This window comes from Jaculus jaculus, chromosome 5 (assembly GCF_020740685.1).
Source record: "Jaculus jaculus isolate mJacJac1 chromosome 5, mJacJac1.mat.Y.cur, whole genome shotgun sequence".
NCBI lineage: Eukaryota > Metazoa > Chordata > Mammalia > Rodentia > Dipodidae > Jaculus > Jaculus jaculus.
The window spans coordinates 63,710,904-63,721,723 of record NC_059106.1 but is presented as its reverse complement, the minus strand read 5'-3'; the positions used below and the strand labels follow the sequence as shown (position 1 = coordinate 63,721,723).

The 10,820-nt window shown below is 56.6% G+C and overlaps 1 protein-coding gene across 1 annotated transcript; it reads left to right on the top strand.

Moving 5' to 3' along the window:
- Positions 1–755: 755 nt before the first annotated feature.
- On the top strand, positions 756–10,402 carry Matn1 (matrilin 1). Its single transcript, XM_004665168.2, has 8 exons — positions 756–902; positions 2,184–2,530; positions 4,569–4,791; positions 6,202–6,327; positions 6,709–7,125; positions 8,547–8,699; positions 9,425–9,505; positions 9,910–10,402. The coding sequence occupies exons 1-8, from the start codon at positions 809–811 to the stop codon at positions 9,957–9,959; spliced, it is 1,491 nt and encodes a 496-aa protein (XP_004665225.1). The 5' UTR covers positions 756–808; the 3' UTR covers positions 9,960–10,402.
- Positions 10,403–10,820: the final 418 nt, after the last annotated feature.

Below are 10,820 nucleotides of genomic sequence, written 5' to 3'. Positions count from 1 at the left end.
TCCTTGCCCAGCAAGGACGCGTCTTAGACGAATGACTTTAGCTCTCTGGTTTTCAGTTCCCCTCCTGGGAAGGGAGGGACAAGCAGTAGTGGCTCTACAGTTGAGAGGATTAATCGAGGCAGTTCCAAAAACTTCCTCCCCTTCAACAAACAGAGAGCAAGCTAGCGAGCAAGAGAGAGAGAGAGAGAGAGAGAGAGAGAGAGAGAGAGAGAGAGAGGATGAATGTGAGACAGAGAGGTGAAGCAAGTTGCCCATGGTCAAGCAGGCTCTGGCTCCCATGTCTGTCCTTCACACACCAAGCATAGGTGCCGAAGTTACACCTAGGATCTGGGAGGATTGCGTCAGGTGGAGTTCACAGGGCAGTCACTACCTCTGCAAAGGCCCTGTGGCCTTGGGGGGAGACTCCAAGCAGCTGCAGAAGAAGGTAATGTGCGGAGGTGTGGAAGCACGTTTAGTGAGGAAACGTGTTGAAACTGTGATGGGGAAGGATTTGGATGCAGGGCAGGGCTGGGGCATGAGGCCAACAGACTCAAGTGTCCCGGGCAGCTCCAAGTCAGCACGGGCTCTGGCCTGAGGACTGGCCCCCACCCACCTGAGATTTCCTGAATTCCAGCTGCGGCTCTGGTTGCTTCTGCCTGCAAAGGGGCCCTTGTGGCCAGCATTCCCGCCCTCGCTAGGCACACACACCTCTATTCAGCCAGACCCCGCCCCCGGGGGCTCAGGCAGGGGCACTGTCCCCACTCCCTGAGGTTGATAAGACGCCCCACCGGCCCCCTTGACTGCGCCGTTGCCGCCCGCCGCCGCGATCATGAGGGTCACGTCTAGCCCGGGCCTCGTGCTCTGCGGCCTGCTGCTGCTGCTCCAGACCCCTTGCAACCTTGGCTTCACCCCCCAGTCCAGAGGTGAGGGCCTCACGCGACATGGGGACACAGGACAAGTGGCCCCTGATGCTTGGGCGGCCGGGCACAGAGATGGGTGGAGGCTCAATGGACTCCAGGCCTGGAACAGGAGGGATACAGAGTGGGCACCAGTGATATTAGCAAGGGCTGGGGCAGGTGAGTCTGGGACCACAGGTATACAGGGACCCTGGGCTTCCAGAAAGCCAACCAGAGTCTGGATGAACCTGGGGATCCTTGAGGAGGGCAGATCTGGGGACCACTTCCTCCTGTCAGCCCTTTTAGCACTGGACTCCTGGCAAGTTTCAGGGATGGTCCTTAAATGCTTAGATCTTCTTGTACATACGGGGAAACTGAGGCCAGAGGGGAGGATCCGCCCAGGACCACAGTGAGATAGCTCTAGAATTGACCCTTTCTCTGGGTCTTGATTTACCCAGTTGGAGCCTTAGCAAGCAGGGAGTGGGCTGCCAGCTGTGGGGTGGTTCCTCAGGTCTCTCAGGGCTCCTGGACTGGGATTGCAGCACGTCTTCCTTTCACCAGTTCTTCTGTGTGCCCAAGGAGGATCGGCTCCTTCCCACATGGGGTGGAGGCTGGGGGGAGCCTTGTGCAGATAGCTCCTTGCCTGGCTGCAGGCCTAGGTCAGCATCTGCGCTGACCTCAGTCTCCCCACTGTATAAATGTGAAACAGGCTCAGAATGGGACCACCTCCTGTCCAGAGCCACTGAGCCCCTAAGCTGGGCTCTGGACCTTTGGGCATCCTTGGGGGTCTGGAGGGATATTGCTCCCTGGGGTGTGTGTCTTACAGCCCACTGGGTCAGGATGCCAGTGTGCATTGTGAATTCTCCCTTCCTCCTTGATCTGAGAGGGAACCAGTTCACTTTGCTGGTGAAAGGCTGTGCTGGCAGTTACCAAGTTGGCCCTTAAGGCTCTGCCCACTCCAAAGGCCTCCCTCAGTGTCCTCCTGCCTAGCTTTCTGCAAGCAAGTCTGGGCTGAAACACGTAAGAGGTGGGCAGGTCTCTGCTGACTTCTCTACGCTTTTGCGTTTCTCAAGGAAGGGGCTGTCAGGACAGTCACAGTTTTGAGGAAGTGGAGGCTCAGCAGGTGAAGGGCGAAGTTGGAGACCGGAAGGATCCTCTGGATTTCCTTCCCATGGTCTGAGCCTAGCACTGAGCCAAGGAGTCAGCTAGCCAGATGAGGCCCAGGATGGGCTCTCGGGAGCCTGTCTCTGCTCTGACCTCTGTCCTTCTGTCATTGCTTTCGATTTTCTCCCACCTGTCCCCTCCCAGGGCACCTCTGCCGGACGCGGCCCACGGACCTGGTATTTGTTGTGGACAGCTCTCGCAGTGTGAGGCCAGTGGAGTTTGAGAAGGTGAAGGTGTTCCTGTCTCAAGTCATTGAGTCACTGGACGTGGGACCCAATGCCACTCGGGTTGGCTTGGTCAACTATGCCAGCACGGTCAAGCCTGAGTTCCCACTGTGGGCACACAGCTCCAAGGCCGCTCTGCTGCAGGCTGTGCGCCACATCCAGCCACTGTCCACCGGCACCATGACTGGCCTGGCCCTGCAGTTTGCCATCAGCAAGGCCTTCAGTGATGCCGAGGGCGGGCGCGTCAGGTCTCCTCACATCAGTAAGGTACAAGGGGCTGGCAGCTGCTGGCAGCATGTCTGGGCTACGGGTCTCTGCTCAGAGGTTTGCCTGCCTGTGTCCTTGTGTGGGGTGACCACTTTAGAGATGTGGAGGTCATTCCAAAGGTCATTTGCTATAAGTGGCAGAGCCAGAGTGGGGATCCTCTCTGAAGTCCAAGTCAGGCCAGGTGCTTATGTACTGGGGAAGGTGTGGACTCTGCTGCCAGCCTGGCTGGGAGAACAATAACCCCTCCTCAGAGCTCTGCTTTGAGCCCCAAGTCCTAGTGACAGCCTGCACTGCAGGATGCCTGTTGCCCAGTGTCCCCTGCAGCACCAGCCTACTTTGCCAGTCTGAGAGCTGCACTTGGCAAAGTGAGGCAGTGCACCGGAGTCACATGGCCAGCGGGGGCTCCCAGAGTGTGCTGAGCATGGTATAGACTTTCTCCCACATGGTCCTTTTCCTGAGTGAGGCTCAGCACAGGGCCCAAGAGGCTGGCTTGGGGGCCCTTCTGCCCTGCTCCCCGAAGATCCCTCCATGTCCTTATCAATGCCTTGGCTGCCCCAAGGAGTCAGTATTTACTTGCCCAGAGCCCTGGTCCAGGGATGAGCCCTCTTCTTACCCCTCTCCATACCTAGTACACAGAAGACCAATGCCTGGATGTGGTGACTACATTTTACAGATTGGGAAACTGAGGCTCAGAGATCTTCAGCAACTTTCCCAGATACTAAGTGAGAGAAGTGTTCCCACAGTCCATACATAGCACACAACCCCAGAAACCTGCACCCCTCACAGTGACACCGGATGTCTCACTGGCGTTACTCGTGGGGCCGCTCACACAATTCAGCATGAGGTGACGGGAGCTGTGGCTGAGAGGCTGTAGTGATCCCAGGCGATGTAATGGAGAGGTGGTGATGCCATGGTGCCACCTGCAGCTTGCCCATCTCCATGGTAAACTGTTTCCCGACAAACAGACTAGTGGCCTGAGGGGACAGGTAAGAGGACAGCACCATTCCAATGAGACACAGGGACGCTGCCATTAGGTAGCAGCTGGTAAGCCTGGAGCTCATCTTTAGGAGAAATCTCAAAGCCTGGTGGCAGCTCAGAGTCACAGCTAGGTTTCTGTGCCAGGCCACAAGTCCCTGAGGAAAGAAGATAGTGCAAGATCACTCCCCAGGGGCCTGCAGGGCGTGATGTACTAAAATAACACACCCTTCTGCTCCTGCCTATGAGTCATCTCACCCCCACCAGACGCCTTTCACAGAGGCAGAGGCGCGGCTCAGCGAGGTGAGGTGCGGGCTGGAGCCCGCTCTTCACCCATGCCTGTCTTTACATTTATGCCAGTCACTAGGATATGGCCAGCTCAGGGCCCTTTTGTTCCCAGGGTACAGGGCAGAGGATCCCAGGGGAGGGGAGCAGAGAGCAATCTTTCCCTTTCGGGAAGGGCCAAGTGTCATACTGGGGAGTGGAGGAGGATGGAAGGAGGCAGAGGGTAGGGTGGAGCGGCTTGGCATCTTTCTTTCCGTGGGTTGGTTATCTGGTTGGTTGGGGTTGGAACTCTTTTCCACATGCAGAGGGACACTGAGCCAGCCTCGGGGAGGCGGTCCATTCCTTAGCCCCGGCTGCCCTCTGGTGGCCACGTCTCACAATTGCATGGTGTTGGTGCCTGGCCCTGGAGCCTGGTCGATTCTACCTACAGGAGTGCCTTCCCCACGCGGGCCTCTAGTCACTAGGACGTGGCTCTCAGCAGCCTGGGGTCCTGTCATCAAGGCTCCCCGTCCCAGGGGGCGACATGGCCCTGCCCTTTGATCGCAGACTTAGGACAGCAGAGTCTGATGGCAGTCTTAGAGGACGCCTAATGGGGGGTCTCTTTGCTGGAGGCTAACCCTGGCAGGGGTGGTGATCCGCTGGTTCCCACCAGCTGCGCGACCCTGGAGTCACTGTGCCCCTCGGGCCTCCAGCTCCTGCTCTGCCAGCAGATGACAGAGGCCCGGAGAGGAGCGAGCGAGGAGGGAGGGCTGGTCCTCAGCGTCCTCGCACGTCGCAGGTGGTCATCGTGGTCACGGACGGGAGGCCCCAGGACAGCGTGCGGGACGTGTCCGCGCGGGCTCGGGCCAGCGGCATCGAGCTGTTCGCCATCGGCGTGGGCCGCGTGGACAAGGCCACGCTGCGGCAGATCGCCAGCGAGCCTCAGGAAGAGCACGTGGACTACGTGGAGAGCTACAACGTCATCGAGAAGCTGTCCAAGAAGTTCCAGGAGGCCTTCTGCCGTGAGCGCGGCCTGGCGGGCGGGGCCAGGGCGGAGAGGGGCGGGGCCTGAGCGCGGGGGCGGGGCCTCGGTGGGGTGGGGCGGGGCTGGAGGCGGAGTCTGGGCGAGGAGGGGCGGACCCTGAGCCCCGAGGGGGCGTGACGCAGCTGGCCATGGGCGGGGATTGAGGCGGGGCCTGAGTGCTGAGGGGCGGGGCCTAGTTGGGCGCGGGCGGGGGCTGGAGGCGGGGCCGGGCGGAGAGGGGCCCGGGCGGAGAGGTGCCCGAGGGGGTCTCGGGCGCGGTTGGAGGCAGGGCCTGGGCGGGGCGGGTCCCTGACGGCCTGGGGCGAGGCTGGAGACGGGCCGGGGTGGGGTTGGGTGGGGAGGAGGCAGAGAAAGTGCGTTGGGGCGGGTCCTGGGCGGGGTCGAGGCCGGGCGTGAGTGTGGGGTCGGGGCCTAGGCGGACCCAGGGAAGGGCGGAGTGGGCATCTTGGCAGGGCCCTGGTGGGGCGGAGACAGCTAGTGAGCATTGGAGCGGAGCCTGGGAGGGGACGGAGCTGGGCGGGGCTGGGAAGAGGGGCCAGGACTATGTGGGCGTAGCTAAAGCGAGCTCAGGCTGGGGTCTGGGCTGGATTCGGAGTGGGACAGCTCATAAGCTGCAGGCAAAACCCGGCCTGGGGGTGTGGGACCGTATCGGGAGTTGCAGCCGGAGCACCGGGGCGGGGCTGAGAGAGTGCCCAGGCGAGGTCTGAGTAAGGCGGGTGAACTCGAGCCCTGCGTTGGCATCTGTACCTAGGGCGGCACGGGTGAGGATAGGGCCTCCATGAGTTGCTTGAGGTTGGAAAGTAGAATAGGGCGCGCTAAGGGTTAGTGGGTGCTTACCCCAGGGTCAAGATGTTGAGCGAGGTGATGTAGTACTGGAATCCCTTTGCGTGTGTGGGTTTTAGCACCAAAGTTGGCCATGTCGTGGGAGGTCAGAGTCCTTTGCAGAAGGCAAGTGGACATATATGTGTTTCTTGGGCATGTGACTTGCCAAAAAAGGGGAGTAGTCTCAGTTATAGGGCTCAATACACTGTATTTAGCAAATTTTTATTGAGCGAGTTCGGTTGTGCTGTGTGCGTTGTTCTAGACACCCAGAGCACACCCGTGAACAGAACAGATGAAAGGCCCCGGTCCTGTGCCCTTACCCTTTTAGAGGGCTTTGGTTTGCATGGCCAGCATTATCACCTTCCTCGGGAATCTTGGCCCCGGGGGTGATTGCACTCTGAGCTGAAGGGTGGGTTCTGAACTCTCCCAGTTAGAGGTTGGTCTCGATTTTCTTGCGTGTGCAAGGGGCCCTGGTCTCCATGGTCAGGGCGCTGCCTACTGGTTGAGATGTCCAAGGCCTTGTGAGTGTGAGATCTGAGCCTGTCCTTTATTCCCCTTCCGTCAGTGGTGTCAGACCTGTGTGCCACAGGGGATCATGACTGTGAGCAGGTGTGCCTCAGCTCCCCGGGATCTTACACCTGCGCCTGCCATGAGGGCTTCACCCTGAACAGTGACGGCAAGACCTGCAATGGTTAGTGGCTGGAGGGAAGTGGGGGCTGGTGGGGCCTGGCTGCTCCCTACGAGGCACTTTGTCTCCGGAACCATCTTCAAAGTAGACAGATGCTCTCCAGAGTCCGCTAGCTGCTGAAGTTTCTCTCCTGACTTCTAACCCTCTCTTGTCACAACTGGTGCTGAGGGTAGTGGGATGGAGGGATGCACAGATTCTGAGCTCACATCTTGGTGCCACCACTTCTGAGCTCTGCCCTTTACCAGCTCTTTCCAGTGCTGTAAAACGAGGCCTACAACTCTGGCTTTATAGGGGCGCTGTGAGTACAAAAGCCTGGAGCTTGTGCATGGCAGCGCCCAGCCAGCGGCGGGGATGGGTGACAATGTCCCCATGGTTCATCCTCAGTCTGCAGTGGTGGTGGTGGCAGCTCGGCCACTGACCTGGTCTTCCTCATTGATGGATCCAAGAGTGTGCGGCCAGAGAACTTTGAGCTGGTGAAGAAGTTCATCAACCAGATCGTGGACACGCTGGACGTGTCCGATAGGCTGGCCCAGGTGGGACTGGTGCAGTATTCCAGCTCGGTCCGCCAGGAGTTCCCGCTGGGCCGCTTCCACACCAAGAAGGACATCAAGGCCGCCGTGCGGAATATGTCCTACATGGAGAAGGGCACCATGACTGGGGCTGCCCTGAAGTACCTTGTTGACAATTCTTTCACTGTGTCCAGTGGAGCAAGGCCGGGGGCCCAGAAAGTAGGCATCGTCTTCACTGATGGCCGAAGTCAGGACTACATCAATGATGCTGCCAAGAAGGCCAAGGACCTTGGTAGGTGCTGTCTGCCTGAGCCCTGTATCCCACGGGTGGGCGCAGAATCGTATGGGCCAAACTCCTGTAGCTTAGCTTGCTGTCTTCTTGACAACTTCAACCTAGGTAAATTTGAATGGGGGTGCATTTGTTAGGCCAAGTCTCACTTACACTGAAGATAAAATTGGGGCCCAGAAAAGCAGGTGGCTTGTCCTGTTGGTCCTTTTGTTGTGAGGCTTGGAACTCTCCCCGGTGAATATTGCTTCCCAAGAACATGCCAACTGTTGGAAGGCAACCTCATTTTCAGGCAAACTTGATCCTTTAGTTTTATAACATTTTAACTAAATAGTAATTAAAAAATATATATGTTGACAACTTCTATACTTACGGACAACAAACCATGGTATTTCCCTCCCCTCCCCTCCCCCACTTTCCCCTTCACAACTCCACTCTCCATCATATCCCCTCCCTCTCTCTGTTAGTCTTTCTTTTAATTTGATGTCATCATCTTTTTCTCCAATTATGAGGGTCTTGTGAAGGTATTGCTAGGCACTGCAAGGTCTTGGATATTGAGGCCAAATTCTGTTTGGACAGTTGTATGTAGGGAGTGGTACCCTTCCTTTGGCTCTTACATTCTTCCCGCCACCTCTTCTGTAATGGTCCCTGAGCCTTGGAGGGTGTGATAGAGATATTTCAGTGCTGAGCACTCCTCTGTCCCTTCTTCTCAGCACTATGTTGTCTTTTGGGTCATCCCAGTGGTCATCGCCATCTGAAAAGAGAAGCTTCTCTAACCAGAAGTGAGAGTAGCATTAATATATGAGTATGAACATTAAGTGTAGTACTTTCAGGATAATTTGGTGAGAGTAACATATGCATTTATTCAGACAAGAGCAGGCTTTATACCCCTAAGGCTCATGACCTCCTCTGCCATAGGCTTTTGATTAGGTTTTCAGTACCAGGCACATATTCCTTCCCATAGATCAGGCCCTTAGTCCAATTAGAGAGCAGTTTGTTTCCCGCAGAGCAGACATGCCACTATTGCACTTGTTCAGTCATTTGGCCTGTCTAGCCAAACTTGAGGTTTCCAGTGTCCACTGTTTTTAACCACTGATGTCTCCCATAAGGCTGCATACACTGCAGCTTTTCCTAGGTTTCAGTTGGCTGGGCTATGGGGAGAAGGTTTTTCAATTAACTAATAAGCATAATGGGGATGTCATGAAGTTTAACTGAAGTTCCCAGCACTGGGAGCCAGTGTCAGGAGCCTATGTGTAGCAGAATCTTAGTTAATGATTGATTTCCTCATTGTTCTGGTCTGAGGCACTGTGCCTGCAATTCCAGCAGCTGCCACCAGGCGGTGTCTGGTGTCGCTGTGACTCCTGAGGAAAGGTCTAGCTAGGTAGGGGACACCAGACACAGGCTCACCTACCTTGCGCCTCTGGTAGGCTTTAAGATGTTTGCTGTGGGCGTGGGACACGCGGTCGAGGATGAGCTGAGGGAAATTGCCTCGGAGCCCGTGGCAGAGCACTACTTCTACACAGCTGACTTCAAGACCATCAACCAGATTGGCAAGAAACTGCAGAAGAAGATCTGTGTGGGTGAGAGAGGGCGGAGGGGCGGGCAGGGGGGAAAGGGGGTGGTGGTGGGAGGGGCTGGCGGTGCTCTGTGGGATCTGGGTGTGGGTGGGGAAAAGCAGCGTGGGACTGACACCAAGAGGCAGCGACACCAGGTGTGGGCTCACCAACATGGCTCTCACCACCAGTGGATGCACACTCAGCCATCATTACCTGAAGGCTGCTGTTCTTATGCTCTGCTGCTGCTAATGCTAAGCTACCCAGTCCTATTTAATAGGAAGAGCATCGCCCCATTTTATAGACAGACAGGAAAGCCAAGGCCAGAGGGGTGGAGCCACTGTTGGTCGCTGAGGAGCCGGGACTGGACCTGTCTCATCCCTGGTCCTCCTGGCACTCTGGCTCACAGTCCTTGTGGGACCGTCTCAGCTCTGACACTGACCGGGGGCTTCACTCCTAGTGTCTTTCTTGTAAAAGGGGATCAGTGACTTCCAATTCGAGGTGATGTGCATGTTCTGCACACAGCAGGTGCTCAGCACAGTCCCCTGCCAGGGCTCTGAGGACCGGAGGGCATCCAGGGGTCACCTCTCGGTGAGCTGTCTCTGTGCTCGTCTTCGTTCTCTCCTGCCCTCTCAGATCTCCAAGGCCCCTCTCTTTCCCAATCACCCCAATGACAGTCTTCATAGTGACTGTCCTTTCCCCTGGCCACCACTCAGCAGCTCTCTCCTTGTTCCCCCTTCTGTCTCCTGCAGAGGAAGACCCGTGTGCCTGTGAGTCCATAGTGAGATTTGAGGCCAAGGTGGAGGAACTGCTGCAGGCCCTGACCCGGAAGCATATCCTTTGCCAGGGGCCATGGTGAGTGGGTGGGGTGGGCAGGGTGAGCAGAGAAGAGGGGCAGGGCACTAGAGCATGACCACAGGGAGGCGTGGCCCCAAGGGTGGGCTGGGCAGCCTTAGGCTACTGAGAAGGCCTGCGTTCTGGTTAGATAGGCTGGCACCAGACCTGGTTAAATGAGAGCCAAATGAGAGGCTGGGCCCTGCACCATTTCAGTGTTCTTGGTCTCAGCCAGTGTATGGTGGGGATTCCCCAAAGCTCAGCTCTGATGGAGTGGGGAGCACATGATTGGGGAGGATTGAGAGAAAGCTCTGCAAGAGACTCACAGGGGGAACTGGAAGTGGGGGTGCAGCATAGGGCCCTGCTCTGGTGACCCTGAACCCATCCTTAACTCCAAGTCCACTGGAAGCCGTGAGCAAGCGGCTGGCCCTCCTGGAGAACAGAGTCGTCTAAGGCGGCGTCCCTCAGGGGCCTTTCCATCTCCCAGCGCATGCATGGCTCCGAGAGTCCTGCAGGTGTCCCCAGTAGCCCATGTTAGTCTAGCTTTGCTGTTTTAGTGAGGGGACGGGGCAGGGTCTGGCACGAGGCTATCTGAGGCTGGAGCAGGAGGGGCTGGCTGCCTGCGTGTATCTTCCAGGAGTGGGTGACAGTGCTTGGGAGCGCATGTGTGTGTGCCTAATTGCCTGTGTATGTCTGAGATTGGGAACACGTGTACACAGTGAGAATGGAAGGAATGAATGAGAGAGATGGTGTGTGCATTTTTTAAACCCAAAGCTTAATATATTCCTATTTTTTTAGTTAACCCTTTCTTGACCCCAAGTGCTGTGAATCTCCTTTTTAATTTCTCTGTTCTCCGAAGAAAAAACAATTAAATGTGATTTAACTTAAGCATTGAATGGAGCTAGAGGTGGAGTAGTGATTGGGCAGAAATGATGGGGAGGGGTGCTATTGTGGGGTAGCTATAGGGACAAGAAGGGTGGTGAAAATAGTGACAGTGATGACATTAATACCAGCTCATGCTTGTCCTAACTTTTCAGTCACAAGCTCATTCCCATGAGCTCAGACCTTCCCTCCTAGTAACCCAACCAGAGCAGGCTTGAACCACCCCAATTTTACATATGGGAAGGCTGGGTGGTAAAGAGGTTACCCAGCAGTGGGTCAGTCCTTGCATCCAGGACCACAGGACATCCAAAGAAAATGGCATTTAGCTGGGTGTGGTGGCACACGCCTTTAATCCCAGCACTCAGGAGGCAGAGGTAGGAGGATTGCCATGAGTTTGAGGCCACCCTGAGACTGCATAGTGAATTCCAGCTC

Coding starts and splice junctions, on each gene's coding strand:
- Matn1 (XM_004665168.2), top strand. CDS start 809: ATGAGGGTCACGTCTAGCCCGGGCCTCGTGCTCTGCGGCCTGCTGCTG. Junction 4,792..6,201: donor GTTCCAGGAGGCCTTCTGCC/GTGAGCGCGGCC, acceptor CCCTTCCGTCAG/TGGTGTCAGACCTGTGTGCC. Junction 9,506..9,909: donor GCAGGCCCTGACCCGGAAGC/ATATCCTTTGCC, acceptor CTCCAAGTCCAC/TGGAAGCCGTGAGCAAGCGG.